We start from the raw sequence: 17,253 nt of genomic DNA on the forward strand, positions 1-17,253 counted from the left end.
CGAGACTTTCAAGGCTATCCTTGACCATGTAACAACTTCTAGGCCAGCCTAAACGACCTAAGACCCTGTCTCCATTAAACCAATATTTGCTTACTTGTTTATGTTTTTCTGAAAGTCTCGAGACCTTAAGCTTCTACTTCTGCCTGAGGTGCCGGATTGCCTGTAGGTGTTGCCTGGTTTATGCAGTACTGTGGGTCGAACCCAGGGCCCCATGGATGCGAGGCAGGCACTCTACCAACTGAGCTACATCCCTAGGCCTTGAAACACATTCTTCAGCTAAAGGTCTAATTTCCTTTTTACTCCCCCTTTCCCCCCCTCAGAGGTATTTAACGTCTGTAGCAGTGACTGGCTTTGAACACCCAGTGAACTGCTTTAAAAGGAATAACATTCGAGAAAGGAAACCTTTCTCTGTCTGCAAGACAGTTGACATCAAGATAGCCCTACAAAATCTGGGCTCTACAGTCCAGCGCCTGTTCACATCTGAAACTTAGCCTTGCATCCTGGCACGGTGGCGCAGACCTGTAATCCTAGCACTTGGGCATGCCCAACCTCAGCTATGTAGTAAATTGGAGGCTAGCCTTGGCTGCCTGAGATCCCATCTCCACGGTAATAAACAAACATAAATACACAATGCCTTTTATTGGATATCTGGTGCTTGTGAGGCACCTTCTGTAGTGTTCCTTCTCTGAGTTTGCAGGATTGACCGAGCCCCAGCTGTGTGCATCACGAGAGCATGCTTTTTCTATAAATGCTTTCCGAATCTCGTCCTTGATTAAGATCTGAATCACAGTAGACCCCGCGGAAGGTTCCAGCCCTCCCCAAGCTGTAGCTCGTTGATCTGGAATCAACAGATGGGCTTGGCTCCCATGATGTCTGCTCTCACCTGCAGCTGTGATGGTCCATGGTTACCTAGGCCACTGTGTTCCTGTTTGGGTTTTGGCTTTGTTTAGAATTAAGAGGCTTATAAAGGAAGCCATAGAAACCCCGAGTTCCCCGATTGCTGCGGTACAGGAAACAGGGCAATTACTCAGCGTCTGTTGTCCAAGCAGACTGTTTAAGATACAATTTCAAGACAATCTGGAAACACCTCCTGGCCTGATAGTGTGTAGTTTAGCAGTGGGCAAGCTCTTATCAGGGTTTGCTCCGGGGACAATCACAGGAAGAACGTTCTGCGGTTCTCATAAATGACACCGTTCTTAGGCTCCAAGGCCTTCGTGTGACAATCAGGGAGAAGGGAAAAGTCTCTCTGAGTATATTCTGTGACCACGCTGGGAAGTTCAGTTTCCAGTGCTGGGATTCCCATGCTGGCCTAGGGGAATGGCCGTCTGAACTCTGCCTGTGGTTGGCTCATCAGCGCATGTTGTTTTCATTCCCGGGTTCCTCCTTGAAGTCCCTGTTGGTTTTATGTCCAGGGTCTGTGTGAGACTGTCTGCCCTATCTGCTCTGCAGATCTGGCTGTGTTCTAAGGCCAGCGATGTGAAAAGCCGCTGTCTGAACCTCAGCTCCCTGTCTGCCCTCTGAGGGACTCCCAAAGGCCCCGAGTGCTGAGTCCCCGTGGGAGGCAGGACCAATGAAAGCCTCATTTTCAGAAGTTGCCTCAGGAAGCTCTGAGGGGCGCTGCCTGTTAATACCACACTTCAGAATGATGCTATTGTGGCTTCCAAAAAGCACAGTTCACCCGAGATTCTTCAACAAGAAGCAAGCAGCGGAGTTGACATTTTCAGTTACGTGTGGGATAACACAGTCGGGGGACACATTTGTTGTCTTTGGATAACTTTTTGTATTACTCAGAAAATGCATCCCTGATTCTGGTGACATTTTTATTGAAAAGGGCATGGAGGAGGTGGTGGGTGGGTGGAATTTTCTGTGAGTGTGAGTGTGTGTGTGTGTGTGTGTGTGTGAGAGAGAGTGTGTGTGTGTGTGTGTGTGTGTGTGCGTGTGTATTTTCTCTCACTGCCAGTCCCAGGAATTTTTTCATTAATGTTTGATATTTCCTGTCCTAGCTAGCTACTTTTAAAAGCTAGAACTCCTTACATTTATATTAGGGACCCAGCGCACCGCTTCTGTCCTCTTCCTGTAATCCATCCCTGTTGTCCCAGAGACTTAATTTTCAGTCTCTGGTCTGCTCCGCCCTCTGGTCTCTCTCTGCAGAGTAAACACACATCTGTCTGTCTTCTCACCACCCGCCCGGGTCTTTACCTCTGGCCCTGCCCTGGCATTTGGTGCTGTCTTTCTGGGTGTCTGAGCCTTGTTCCCAGGAGAGCAGACAGACCCTGCATGGCTAATGGCTAACTGGAAGCATCACTTGGAAGACTAAGATTCACACAGTCACTCAGACCCCACTCAGAACCACTGCATTTTGGTCCAGTCCTGCTCCATCTCCTCAGCTTTCAGTGGGAGGAGCCCTGGACTGAAGGACATCTCCCCTCCAGCCACCCTTGAGCCATCTTTCTGTCCTGCCTGCACTGCTCTGTCAGCCTGAGCTTCCTGTCACTTTCTAACTCCCCCTCCCCCCCCAGGCTTTTATGACTTCACTTTCTTTTTAATTCTTCTGGGCATTTATTGGTTTACTCAAGGACTTAATGGATTGCCTGTCAGAGCTGGGTGTCATTGGTACGGAGAACAAAACCAGACCTTACTCCTACTCCCGTGGAGCTTGGTGTGTAGTGGGAAACGCAGCTAGAAGCCACACACCGTGAGTTCTAAGTGTAGCACATCAGTGAGCACGCTTGAGAGCTTTTACAACACCCCGTGTAACCGGCTGGGAGACTGGCAGCCCTGAAGGGGCGGGACTTGTTCGGAGCACCCGGAGTGAGGGGGGGGGAAGCAGGAAGCCCGGCTGAAGCAGGGAGGGGCACATGCGCTCTAAAGCTTCCTTCTGCACTTGCTCTTCCACTTAGTTAATCTCATCTTCTCCCTGTATTCTCTGTGGCGGTCCAGACACTCAGCACACCCGCGGGGCTGCTGTGGCCGTGTGCTCGGTTTCAAATCTCGCCAGCCTTTTTATCCTACCATCCCACCATGGAGCGGTTGGTAGAACCAGTTTCCTTACTCTTCCAAAAACACAGTGGTCAGGTTTTAAATTGCCATGTGATACTCCCCCCACTTCCTCCTTTTAGGTTTTTTTTTTTCGGGGGGGGGCGGGGAAGGGGTTTCTTGTTTGTTTTGAGAAAAAGTCTCTGTTCTAGTAGTTCTGGTTGCCCTGGAACTCACTTTGTGGATCAGACTGGCTTCAAACTCATAGAGATCCACCTGCCTTTGCCTCCCGAGTGGTGGGATTAACGGCTTGTGCCACCAAGTCCAGCCTGTTGCTTCCTTCTTAAAAGCATCTCAAGGGCCTGGGGAGAATGCTCGGCTGGTAAACACTAGCCATGCCAGTGTGAGGGCCAGGGTCTGGACTCCCTCGCATCTATATTGAGAGCCAAGTGCAGCAGCGCACATATGTAATCCCAGCAATAGGAGACAGATAGGAGTATGGTGGGCCGCTGGGCCAGCTGGTCTGGCCAGATCTGTGATCTCTGGCTTCAGTGAGAGGCCTGTCTCAAATAAATTAATTAATTAATTAAAAGATAAAGAAGATAGAGGGCTGGTGTTGGTGAGACAGCGCAGCGGATTAAGGTGTCTGCCCTCAAGCCCGAGTTCAGTCCCAAGCAGTAGATGGAGAGGGCAGACAACTGTGAGCTGTTCTCTGGTCCCCACATACTCACTGTGGCACATGTATTTATTTTATGTATGCAAGTGTTTGCCTGCGTGTCTGTAAGTGTACCTCCTGTATGCAGTGCCTGTGGAGGCCAGAAGGGAGCCCTGGATCCTCTGGGACTGTGGTTCTAGGCATTTGTGAGCCGACATGCTAGCTCAGGTCCTTTGGAACAGCAGTCAGCGCTCTTAACCGCTAAGCCTTCCCACCCCTCAGCCAAAATTAGTGAACCTTTAAAGATATTTCTTTTACAAAGTAGAAGTTCTTAATTTTAATATAATTCACTAACCAGATTTTTTTATGCTTTACATTTTATTTATTTCATACTTAGTTTTGTAAATATTGCAAATTGCCTACAATAGGAATTACACTCTGGGAAATTAGAATGTACAGACCTTGGCGATGATAGGACAAACAGATGAATGAGCCGTGTGTTTTCTTGACCTAACATCACTGAGAACAGGTTTTACTTAGTTGTGGTTCTCCACCTTCCTCATGGTATGACCCTTTAATACAGTTCCTCATGTTGTGATGACCCCCAGCCATAAAGTTATTTTCACTGCTTCTTCACAACTGTAATTTTATAACTGCTGCTGTTATAAACCCATAACCTAAATATCTGTGCCTTCTGATGGTCCTAAGTGACCCCTATGAAGGGGTCGTTTGACCCCCAGGTCAACCGTGAAATGCAAAGATGGCTTGTTACCCTCTTTCCTCCCTGCAGGTTCTGCAGCTGATGCTCTGGGCACCCAAGCCAGCCCATGTGAGGAACTGTGTGGGACCTGATCTTTTGCCTTTGAAAGCACTGACAGGCGTCTTATATTACAGGTTACTCAGCGGTCGTTATGACCTCCCGGTTACGTGCGTTGGGTGGAAGAATTAATAATATACGAACCTCCGAATTACCCAAAGAGAAAACTCGATCCGAGGTCATCTGTAGTATACGGTTTTTAGATGGCTTGGTACAGACCTTTAAAGTTAACGTAAGTGCTCCACTTTTTTTTTTTGGAGGGGGGAGAGGGGTTTGAGGAAATTCTCTTAAATAGTTTTAAGTTCTTGGCTTACAAAATTGTAAGAGATTGACTGAAAAATGAAGGCTTAAGTTTTCGGATCTCAGATGGTGAGCCCGGGCTGGGCATAGCCTTGCAACCTTTGCCCCTGTCTCTTCCATTCTTCTGAGGGACCTGTCTGATGGCTCCATCCCCTCCGTCCCCCGAGGCAGAACTGGCCCTTGGATGACCATACTCTGTATAGAGCCCACGTGACTCTGCAATTTTAAAAATAGTAAGAATCACTAGGTTATAAGTCTCCTACTAAACTGTGAACCCCTTGAGGACAGGTCGGGTGTCCTGGCCCAGGACTGGGCACGCAGCTGTGCCCTGTGAGATGCTCAGCCTCATGGATGGCGGCACTCCACAAGGGCCTGGCTCCTGCTCAGAGCCCTTGATCTCAGGTCTTCACGTAAGCAGCTGTGAGAGGCAAGAGCAGCAGCTGCCTCAGCCGGCTGCACGCCCACGCTCCACACACCGCCTATGTCCAGGACTTCTCGGTGTCTCTCAGGCCTCACAGTATCAAATTCGGCCCCAAGTCACCTGTGCCCCATCTTTTAAAGAATATGCAGAGAGGCCGGGCAGTGGTGGTGCACACCTTTAATCCCAGCACTTGGGAGACAGAGGCAGGTGAATGCCTGTGAGTTCGAGGACAGCCTGGTCTACAAGAGCTAGTTCTAGGACAGCTAGGACTGTTACACAGGGAAACTCTATCTCTCTTGAAAAAAAAATGCAGAGAAAGGAAAGGAGATGGACTGGATATGGTAGTAAATTCCTATGATTCAGCACTTGGGAGGTGAATTTAGGAGTAGCAAATGTTTGAGGCCAGCCTGGGCTACATTTAAGACACTGTGTCTTAAAACAAACAAACACAATGGTGTGGGGGGGGGGTGTTGAGCAGAAAAGCCCATAGCACTTAAACCATAATGAAAACTAACAGGCTCCTACTGTAGCTGCTACTGCTTGCTCCACTACTCCTCCTTCTTCCCCTTTGACAGGGACTAACTGTCAAAGCCTGGCTGGCCTAGAAATCAGAGATCTGTCTGCATCTATCTAGGATCAAAGGCTTGCACTAACACCTATCATCTTCTACCCAGTCATAAGACCTCTCTCTCTCTCTCTCTCTCTCTCTCTCTCTCTCTCTCTCTCTCTCTCTCTCTCTCTCTCTCTCTCTCCTTTCTACTGTTAATGTTCTTGGTGCGGGCAGAAGGCAGTTTTCAGTTCTTCCAAACCGGGGCCAGGGCAGCTCTCCACACCGTGGGCGTGAGAAGTCCTCAGCAGCCCACAGCACTCAAGCGCCAGCCAACAGTGGCGGTGATTAGCGGAGATCTGTTTCCCTGCCTTCCTTCCCACTGCCCCACTCGGTTCTTCGGCTGTGTCTAAGGCCATGCTTGGTTCTTCTGAGGAGGGGATATGTTATTTATCATCTCAAGAAGGGTCTAGAAAGAGAAGGACAAGATAGCTCAGTGAGTAAAGGTGCTTGCGGCCAAGCCTGGGACCCACATGGCGCAAGGTTGGCACATCTGGAACAGCGTGAGCCCCACGGGAGGAGAGCCAGAGGAAAGTGAGGTCAGAGATATCGAGAAGGGGTGGGGGTGGGAGGCCAACTGGAAGCTGGGCACGCTGGCTTCTACACTGGGTAGTGTAGAGAGGGCTGGACATGACCTGACTTAAGGGTCACTCGGTCCTCAGCAGCCAGGGATGGAGATGATTGGGAGACTGAGTCGCAGTCCCTGAGACAGGTTCTGGTGGTGGACAGAGCAGTCTTGTGGGCGTGACTGGAAGGAGGCACCTGGAAGATGGGACCAATAGGACTTGCTGGCAGGGCTCTCTGATGTGCTTTGCTGCTCTGGTTTGTCCTCCCCTTCCCCTACTTTTTCATGAGATATGGTCTCACTGTATATCTGTGCCCTGGTCTGGTCGATGTATAGATCAGACTGGGCTCAAACGCACAGAGATCTACCTGCCTCTACCTCTCAGGTGCTGGGCTTAAAGATGTGTGCCACCACACCTGGCTTTGATTCTATTTTAATTCTTTGGGGAAGGAGGAGAATTGAGCAGAATTGATACCTGAATGTTTGGATTCTGCAGTTCAGAGGTGAGAGACGCAATCCAGCGAGAACACAGGGCTTTGGCATTGCACTGACGCAAGTCAGATGGTCAGGTGATACTGGGTGATAGTGCGGGACTGCCAGGCATGGCATCTCTCAGTTCTCAGTGGCTAACGTGGGTTTGATGGGCATGGCGCCTCCCAGTGCCTGCATCTCATGGCGCCTCCCAGTGCCTGCATCTCATGGCGCCTCCCAGTGCCTGGATCTCATGGCGCCTCCCAGTGCCTGGATCTCAGTGGCAAGGCAGATGTTGAGGGCTACTTTGCAGAGTTGAAGCCAAGTGAGTGTGGTATCAATAAATTACAGTTGCTAATGACATAATAAATTAAAGTGGGAGGTGGAGCTAAGAGCGCCCCTTGGGCTCCCTGACCAGCCAGCCTGGCTTGAGATTCGCTAAGAAATCCTGTCCAAAATAATGAGATGAGGGTGGTGGAAGTTATCCCAGCATCAACACACACGCACAAATACCACACACACCATACACACTACACACACCACACATATATACACATACCACACACACACACCACACACATACACCATACACACACAAACACTACACATACACACACCACACACACCACACACATAAATACTACACACATCACAGACACAATACACATACCACACATACCACACACACACACATCACACACACAAACACTTACACACACCACACACATACACATAGTACACACACCACATACACACACACCACACACATATATACACACCCCACGCACACTGTATCTGAATTGGTAACTTGGGGGAACAGGTGGGCTTTTGTCTTTACCCATGGAGAGACTTTCTTGCGACGGATGCTGGCAGCTTCTGGAGCCTTCAGGATACAAGGTGGTGCATTCTGGAAACAGGCAAGGCTCATGCTCTCTACAACAGACCGGATTCCATGAAGTCACCCCAAAGAGCTTGCTGCAGGAATGTCCGAGTTACCTAACTCTCCCCACCCTGGTCACAGCGACCCATTTTCTACACATTCCCGGCTCTCAGAAGCTCACAGGGAGAGCCTCTCTCTACCTGTCTATTTCTGACTTGCATTGTCCTGCGCTAAATGGTTGGGTTGAAAGCATTCCTGGGAGGGCGACCTCTTAAAATAGAATCTGAAGCCTCCCAAATGCTCCATGCTGCTCTTGTGTACATCTCTCCCCCCGCCCCCCACCCCCCCACCCCCGCCGCCCACCAACCAAAGCCACCTTTTGTTTGTGCCATCAGCTTCAAGCTGGGTGGGCCCACTAGACGGGTGGGAAGGGTGACACTCCACCCTGTCATCCCGACACAGAGGGATCCCTTGTCCCTGTCCCCAGGTGGATCCCACTGCTCATGATGTCCTCCAAGGACTCTTACCTGCTGTGTCTCGACTGGTTCCAAGCCCTTGACAGCGGTTGACACTCCGTGTTAGCCACCGAGGAAGGAGAGCGCTGCTTACGGTGGCTCTTTCCCAGCGCCCACATCAGGCTGCCCCGTAAACACTGGAGTAGGCCACTGAGTCCCACTCCGGAGTGAAGTGTGGCTGAATGTCCCCACCTGCTTCTCACTTCCGATGCCCAAGAAGCAGCGGGGCAGATAATCCCACAAGGGGACGTGTGCCAAGTCACTTCGAGGGTATTTTGGATGGTATTCGAGTATTTTTAGCTGTTAGTGGAGAGTTTTCCTTGCTGCACACTCTCTGGGTTCCTCCGGGGGAAGGAGCTGCAGCTGGGCCCCAAGCAGCCAACAGGAGCTGACCTGGGATTAGCGTTTGCTTTGGGTAATCCACGGCAGGTCTTGGCGTGTTTGCTGTGTAACTCGTGCATTTTCCAGAAGTCACTGGAGAGCCTCAGCTAAGGGATGGAAGCAACTTAGAAAGCTCAGTTAAGTTCGCAGTGTTGTGTGGTGTGTGTGCGCGCGTGTGCGTGTGCGCATGCATGTGGAGGCCAGAAGACAACCTGCAATGTGATTTCTTAGAGTCATTCATTGACCTGGAGCTTGATACGTCAGTCAGGTTGACTGACAGGTTCAGCCAGAGGCCAATATTGGGTAACTTCTTTCATTGCTCTCCACCTTATTTTTATTTTCTGAACCATTTTGTCTGTCTGTCTGTCTGTCTGTCTGTCTCTCTATCTATCTATCTATCTATCTATCTATCTATCTATCTATATATAGTTTCTCTTTTTTTCTACAGTAAAAAACAAACAAAGAAAACGACAACATTGTTGCTTCTAGTTCTTGATTCATTTTAATACTTTCTCCACTTGCTGCTTTCTGATCTAGAAACAAGATCTGGGCCAGTCACTTCTGGATTTGGCCTACGGCCACCTGGGCGTGACGGAGAAGGAGTACTTTGGCTTGCAACATGGCGACGACCCAGTGGACTCCCCCGTGAGTGCCCCTGCATAGGACGTGCTGCTTGCCTGCTTCGGCTGGTCAGCAGCTTATGTGTGTTTTCTCACTCCACAGAGATGGCTCGAGGCAAGCAAACCTCTCAGGAAGCAGCTGAAAGGTGGGTATGACTTTACTGGTGTTGGTTCTTGGGGGTCTGGCCAGCTATCTTTTCGGGGAGTTAAGGGGGCGGGGCCAGGGAGAGATCCTTAGGCTGTGCTTCAGAGCAGCCTTAAGGATCCCAGCTGTGCAGAAGGGTGAGGAGCGAGGAGGCAGCTCACAACAAGGGAGCCTTTGCTTCTGTTTATGCATAAGGGAGAACGTGGATGAAGGGTGGGCCTTCTCAGCCCAGGACAAGAAATAGACATAAAAGGGCCAGGGGGATGTTTTAGTTGGTAAACATGCTGGCTGTATAAGCTTAGGCACCTGAGCTCGGATCCCAGCTCCAATGTAAAAGGCCGGGCACTGTGGTGTGTGCCCATGATCCCAGCGCTGGGAGGATGAGTGAGACAGGGGGATTCCTGGACTTGGCTGGCCAGACCCCCAGCCAAATGATGAGCTCCAGGTTCAGTAAGAGACCCTGTCTCAAAAACTTAGATGGGGAGCAGTGGACTAAGATCCTGATTTCAGCCTGTGGTTTCCACCTGCACATGCAGACACACGTGTGCATGTATGCAGACACACGTGCATGTATGCTCACATGTATTCATACTCACACAAAGAGAGACTGACATAAACCCTCATACTTTCCAACAGCTTCCAACATACTTCCCACAGATGCTGGCTCATCTGTCCTGAGTGGCCCCCTGTGTTACTCTCAGCCCCGAGTGACACAGCTACTCCGGTCATGCCCAGCCTACCCTCTGGCCACCTCTTCTCAGCCTAGCTGCCCTTGCGGCTCTCATTGGGCCTGATAGGTACCTGTTGTCCCAGACTAACTTGGCCAGTCTACACGACTTCCTCTGAACCGCCCCTCAGTCTCCTCCTTCTGTAAAGAATGCTTTTCCTCTTGACCCAGGGTTCACAGCCACTCCCCAGAGTTCCACAGATATCACCCGGTTACCTGAAGGGAAGTGCTAACTCTCATTTCTTTGACCCTTTGTGGCTGAGTACGCCTCCTGCTACCTCACAGTGAGGTGTCTTACCTGCCTCTCATTCTACTGAAGGGGACTTCATTCTACTCTGTCCCCTTCAGGATTCTTGACTCACAGGAGGTGGCCAGTCACATGAGGCCTAGGTAGCTGTTGTCTGTCATTCTCTCTCTGACTCATTCTTGCAGCAAACACAACCCTAAGTGCTCTGACCAAGGCAAAGCACTGTGCTAAACCTGGGAAAAGCGGTGCAAGGCAGATTTGAGCCCTGCTCTCAAGGTCACGTGTAGAAGTTGAAAAGAGGATAGTTTTGTGATAGTACTATGCATATTCACTTGTGCGTGTATACACGTACACATGTACACACACAGGCACACACACGCACACACATGCACGCACGCACACACATGTGTGCATGTTCTCTGAGTCCACAGAAGAACCAAGAAAGACAGAGACTACACCTGAAACACCAAAGTAACAGATGAAGGAAGGGGGAGACTGGACAGTGAACGCGGGATGGGGGACGACGATAATGACTTTGCCTCAGAGCGAGCATCACCCACTAGAGGCGCAGGCACACACGCACGCACGCACCCACCCACCATTAAAGACTCTGCTAGCCCCAGCCCAGAGGTGACAAAGGAAGGAACTAAGAGATGGCAGAGTGGAGGCAGGATGAACCAAGACAGAAGACGAGATGAGCAGAAGGATTAGCCAGCTGGGCAGATCACAGAAGGACTTGGGTTTCAGAGATCACGAAAGTGCTATGTGAGCCCAGAGACAGGACCTGGGCAGATTTACCAAGTGCCAGAGACAGGGTGAAGTCAACAAGGTCGGGTCTCCCATGTCTTGGCAACAGTGATCTTCGGTCAGACACGTGGCTAGTTTTATCCCACAGGCAAACTGGCTCTTGGCGTTGATGCCTAAGTCACATCTGAGTGGTACAGCACTCAGGGTCACAGTGACTGTTGTGATTTACCTTGAAATTGTGACAGTGTTTTCTAGTTAAAAAAAAAAATCAAGTCAAAAACTTGAGTCAGTGTTACAGAGCATTCTGGTCTTGTCACCGCTGCCCAGTCAGGAGAGGCAGTTCCGTCCCTGACTGTGAAATAGATCCACCAGCCTGCAGGTAGCCATGGTGGTGGTGAAGTTCTATAGGCTACCTGGAAATGTTGCAGAGGCATAAATCACAAGCTCAATGCAGGCTGCTTCCGTTTTTTGTGAATTTTATGGATAGATGCTGGTTTTAAGACTTTAAAACATTTTTAATACGGGTATCATAGTTTGAGCAGGGCCAAAAGGCAGATGTGCAACCGGAAGTAGGTGATCCCACAGTGGGGCAGATGCTTTACAAGTCCTTTAGGTGTACATGGGCCTTATGAACGGTTAACTTATATACTCTGAACTTGAAGTCGGAGCTTTTATAGTGGAAAATGGGGTTGAGTGAAAAGTGCTCCCTTTATGGGGAGTAGCAACTGTGTACGTTGACTTTTTTCTTTTTAAGGGAAAACCTAATTTGTCTTTGAAAAATGTTATAGGAGGTTTCCCCTGTACCCTGCATTTTCGAGTCAGATATTTTATACCCGATCCCAACACACTGCAACAGGAGCAAACCAGGTAATGATCTTTTTCTCTTGAAGTTCTCTATCTAGTCTGTACAAATTGGGAGCTCCCCAAAAATGTGCTCTTTGTTTTCTAGCCAAATTATAACTTGATTGGGGTATGACCTCCCCAACTATCGTGATCCAAGAAAACCTTGGGGGTGCCTAGGTTGAAAGTTTTAACTGGCAGGTTTGTTTTTCAGTTTGTGGCCCGTGTCTCAGCCCCAAACTGGTGTAATTTCCAGTGCGTGGAGACCCTCTCTCTCTCCCCTCCTCTATCTGGTAAACATTATGAGTATTAAGGATGCTAAGCCAGTTCTTCTCATGCAGGCCGAGAGTAGAGCAGTCACCCACGGGGCACGTAATGTGGAATCTGAGGGGCCGGAATAAAGTCCCTTGAGGAAGACAAGGCTTAGCTGTAACCAGAACTTTCCATCAGATCCCCTTTTACAGGGGTGAGGAAGGGGAGTGGGATCTGGCTGGACCTACCTTGTTTGCTGAGTGAACCAGCAGGTTTAGGAAGTTTGGGAGGCAGATGGGAGGGGGGAGTGAGCAGTGACAGCAGCTGTTTACCCTGCCAGCTTGCAGGCTGGGCTGGCCCTGGTTGGTCCTGGCAAGTGGATTTTCTGGTTGGGGAAACAGGCCTGAGGGATGGGATGGGAAGAGAAGGGGCGAAGGGACGGGGAAACTGGGCCGTGCAAGATGGATGGAATGGGAAGGGGAGGGGAGGGAAGGGAGGGGAGGGGAGGGAGGGGAGGGGAAGGGAAGGGAAGGGGGAAGGGAAGGGAAGGGAAGGGAAGGGAAGGGAAGGGAAGGGGGAAGGGAAGGGAAGGGAAGGGAAGGGAAGGGAAGGGAAGGGAAGGGAAGGGAAGGGAAGGGATAGGGAAACTGGGGCGTGCGGGATGGATGGCATGGGAAGGGTGCAGTAAGAAAGTCATGTTGCCTCGGGATGGAAGACTGTGCCAGCCGCTTCCCCTGTTGTACGCCACACTGAGCCCCTTAGTTATGTGCCCCTTTGTTGTTCTTAAGGAGGGAAATTGTCTCCCTGGGAAGAAGAAGCTGTTCTGGATTATTGAATCCTATTTTATGGCAGAAAAATCCCACCAAAGAGATGCCATTAGCTTAGACATAAACCGCTCTCTCATTTTCCTTTCTTCCTTTTAATGGCACACAGCATTCATATTTTAGCTTTTAATATGTGTAAAGGCCACTTGTTCATTTATTACTCTGTTTTTCTTTCTTGTGTATGTGCTTCTTTCTTCCACAGAGGCAGGCCCTGGGGCTGGACTGTGTTTATTATTATGGTAAATGTGAAGCTTGGATAAGGGAGGCCTGGGTAGCTCCTTGGGAAATCACAGTGAAGTGCAATGCTGCTTTGAATCATTTTGGTGCACCACCACCACCACCACCACAACCATCACCACTACAACCATCATCACCATTACCACCATCAGTACCACTAGCACCATCACCACCACCAAAATCACCATCACCACCACAACCATCACCACTACAACCATCATCACCATCACCACCACCACCTTCACCATTAACACCATCACCACCACCAGCAGCATCATCATCACCACCACCAAAACCACCATCACCACCACCACGACCACCATCATCACCACCATCACCACATGACTCTTTACTCTGGTGAACTAGGGACAGTACTGTTCAGAGTCTCAACCGAGCACGTCATGTCGTAAGCTGACTGACATAAAACTGGTAGCATCATCTGTCAGGATGGTGTTTTAAACTGCCTTACCAGGGTTTCTTCAGAACAATCTGAAATAGCAGATTCTGTTTGAGGGATGCTTTAGAATTCCACAGAGAGCCAGACACAATGGCAGCATCTATAATTGGGGAGGCAGAGGCAAAAGGATCCCTTGAGTTTAAGACCAGCCTAGGCAACGTATCAATACACTATCTAGAAAAAAAAAAAGAACGAACCTTGAAGGATTATATATGTACATGTGCTAGTTTTTTTAAGTGACCATTGTGGCTCACCAAATTGATTTTGCTCAGCTAAAAAGTTCCAGCTCATGTATGGTGACTGACACCGTCCACCGTATCTCTTTCCTGGAGTGCCGGAGCCCCAGGTGTGAGACTCCTTGTCTGCAGGCCTCTGAGTAGAAAGACTTGCCGGAGATACTTCCAGGATCAACCTTATCTCATGGTCCAATGCCCTTCATGGCCATCAGCTTCTATGCCCCCACGGGAAAGAAGCGGAAACCTTGTGGAGTGAGTCTTCCTGCCCTCAGGGGACATCTAGGGAATGCAGGGTAGAGAGAAGCCTTGTGGAGGAGAGAGGCTACCTTCAGATCTTCTGAGGAGCTGTAGGGATGGGAACACACAGGGCTATGATGGGGAGCAGATTTTAACTGGAGATGGATGATGGACCAGTTCTTGTCCTTACCTGAGTTACAGGTCAGTTCCTCATCAGAGTCACTGGTTCTGATGCCACATCCGCTCCCACCCCCACCTTAAGGTGCATAGCGTGCAGCCACTATAGCCGCTTCCTCCTGAGCAGCGGGCACCAGGTATCACATTCAGCAAGAACAAGGGCAGCACACTGTTCCTTTAACCAGTGAGCAGCTGGGACTAGGTCATCTTTTTCTTAGAATGGGGCTTAGATTCCTCCACTAATTCACACATGGGATTGATTTTTGTTCTTTGATTTGTAAAGGCTTTCACCTCTATTCCTGGCGCATACGATCTTCATGTGCTCTAGGTTCATAGCCTCTCCAAAGAGGAGTTTCCTTTTTGGCTCCCAAGAATCAAAGAAAGGGCCAGAGGGCCAGGCATGGGGGCACATGCCTTTAATTCCAGCACTTGGGAGGCAGAGGCAAACAGATCTCTGTGAGTTTGAGGATAGCCAGGGCTGAAAAACTGAAAAACCGGGGGGGGGGGGGGGGGGGGGGGGGGGGGGGGGGGGGAGGGGGGGGGGGGGGGGGGGGGGAGGGAGCGAGGGAGGGAGCGAGGGAGGGAGGGAGGGAGGGAGGGAGGGAGGGAGGGAGAAAACCAAAGAAGGGATGTAGTGATGACGACATTGGTTGTTTCGTTTCTTATCTAGGACAGGAGACAAGTCATGGTTTTGTTTTGTTTCATTTTGTTTTTCTTTTCCTGAAGTTGAGGTCTGTTCCATTTTAAATTCTGTGAATGTGCTAAAACAACCTAGCCAAAAGCAACAGAGGAGAGGAAGGGGTTTGTTTGAACTCCCTTGCTAGGGAATGGCACTGCCCACAATGGTCTGCCTCTTCCCACATTGATTAGCTTATCAATGCATTCCCCACAGACATGCCTGCAGGCTGAGATGATGCAGACCATACCTCACTGAGACTCTCTTTCTGGGTGATTGTAGTTTGTGTCATCTTGACAGGCAGCCTTCACAGGATTTGGATGGAGTGCACTCTCAAAAGGGGGGGGTCACATTGCTAAAGTCAGACATGCCGAGTGGCTCCCATTGATCGCTTTCTTTTCTTCTCGGGGGCGCTTACATGACTGTTTATCGTGAGCCTCCACAACTGCTGTTACTGATAAATTTAGATCATTCTAAGCAGCATTCTGCTTACTGGCAATCTCTAATTACAGTTTGCACTCCTGGGGGAAATGATAAAGCCTCCTAAGTTTGGGGTGCCTTCTGATATTCTCATTTCTCTCCACATGATGCTGTGGGGTTGACTCAGCTTTGCCAAGGACCAGGTGGCATTTGGTGAATGTTCATGGTCTCATTTCTGTCCGTCAATGAAAACCCAGGTTTTATCAGTGGATCAACTACAGCTCTGCCTCTCTCTTCTTTCTCCCCGTTTCCTTCCAGGGGGAGAGAACACTTGATTCTGACTGAATGTTAGCTTGGGTAAACATAGAAACAAACTAGAAAGAGCTGGCTATGTTCTCCTAGGTGGTAAAGATGATCCCACGACGGAGTGGGCATGAGTTAGCATGAGTATTTTATTACGTTCGTTATTGCCATGACCAAATCCTTAAACAGCAATGAGAAGCTACGAGAGGGAAGAGGGTTTGCTTCCGCTCACAGCTCTAGAGGCTCCAGTCCCTCACGGTAGAAGGCATGGCGATGGGGGTGGGAGGCAGCTGATCGCATGGTACCCACAGTCAGGAAGTACAGGTGAATACTAGTGTTTGGATCATTTCCTCTTTTATTCGGTCTGGGACCTCAGTCTGTGAGTCATTCACCAGATTCAGGGCAGGTCTTCCATCATCAGTTAGAACTTCTGGAAACGCCGTCAGATACACCCAGAGGTGTGTTTCCATGGTGATTTTCTAAATGCAGTCAAGTTGACAGAAAGGTGAACCACTCCTATGCCTGTGTGACTAATACCGTCTAACGGTGCCCAAGGTTCAACACAATACAGAGTTTCGATAATAGATCCTATTAAGACATGGTAATGACTTATATGTAGCACACAGAGATTTTTCTCGGAGCTTGTATGTCCAGGTTAAAGAAAGCAAAGCTAATCCATAAAACCTCTCTGAGCATCCATTCCCCCAGACTGTAGCAAGTTCATTGAGATAGATAGCCTTTAGGTCTGCTTAATTTTGTAGTATGATTTTTTTTCTTGCAAGTTCTTTATGATAACGTTTTAAGAAGTTAAACAGATATGGTGTTACAGCCTCTCAGATTGACTGGGATGCAGAAATGAGGAAGAAAGCCACAGAGCCAGGCACTAGCCCCAGGCTGCAGATAGGAGGTTGCAATACTGTCTGAAGCATGCAGGTGTCAAAACAGCCAGCTCCCTGACCTTTCTCAACCCCGAGGAATATGAGCCTGGTTTGTTTAAATTGCCAGCCTGATCTCTCTCCTACCCCCCCCCCCACCCGCGCTTCTGCGCTTGTCTGTATTAGCTTTCAAGAGGTTTTCCTTTTGTCACTTTTGGCTAGACCCTGGAATGTCAATCCCGCTTGAATCTGGGTTTTAAAAAAAGAGTGGGGGAGAGGAGCCAAGCGTCACATGTATGCCGCGTCCCTAAATATAAATACCTCCACGGTGCTTCCTGGCCTTGCCAGGGCTGTTGATGTTGGCCTCCTTTCTTCCCCCTGTCTGTCTCAGGGCAAAGATGCAGCCTGCAGGGCTGAGGGGCCTGGAACAGTTTGCCCCCAGAAGAGCTCTGGGCTTTCAAAGCTGATTCTGCCATTTTTTGGGTCCTGGCAACAAGGCTACCAATATTTTTGCTCCAGCACCCATAGTTCCTAGGCTACAGGAAAAAGCTCTGCTGGATGTTGCACCACAATCAAGATGTGATCTTCACAGGCCCACCTCCTTAGTTTCACACAGAGGAGCGGGGGGGGGGGGGGGGGGGGGGG

At 49.7% G+C, this 17,253-nt stretch overlaps 1 protein-coding gene across 6 annotated transcripts in view; it reads left to right on the forward strand.

Annotated features, from left to right (window-relative positions):
• The window catches only part of Ptpn3 (protein tyrosine phosphatase non-receptor type 3), a 142,914-nt gene that overhangs the window by 65,048 nt on the left and 60,613 nt on the right, over positions 1-17,253 (forward strand). For 5 of the 6 annotated variants that reach the window (XM_050165068.1, XM_050165091.1, XM_050165082.1 and 2 more), the window contains exons 2-5: positions 4,526-4,680; positions 9,126-9,233; positions 9,312-9,354; positions 11,863-11,941. In XM_050165068.1, coding sequence (XP_050021025.1) covers positions 4,526-4,680; positions 9,126-9,233; positions 9,312-9,354; positions 11,863-11,941 — 385 coding nt within the window. Of the gene's footprint in view, positions 1-4,525; positions 4,681-9,125; positions 9,234-9,311; positions 9,355-11,862; positions 11,942-17,253 lie in introns of those variants that run through there. The other variant, XM_050165097.1, reaches the window with a different exon arrangement.

The sequence above is a fragment of the Alexandromys fortis genome, unplaced genomic scaffold (assembly GCF_014885135.2).
Source record: "Alexandromys fortis isolate MF-2015 unplaced genomic scaffold, M_Fortis_MF-2015_v1.1 scaffold_18, whole genome shotgun sequence".
NCBI lineage: Eukaryota > Metazoa > Chordata > Mammalia > Rodentia > Cricetidae > Alexandromys > Alexandromys fortis.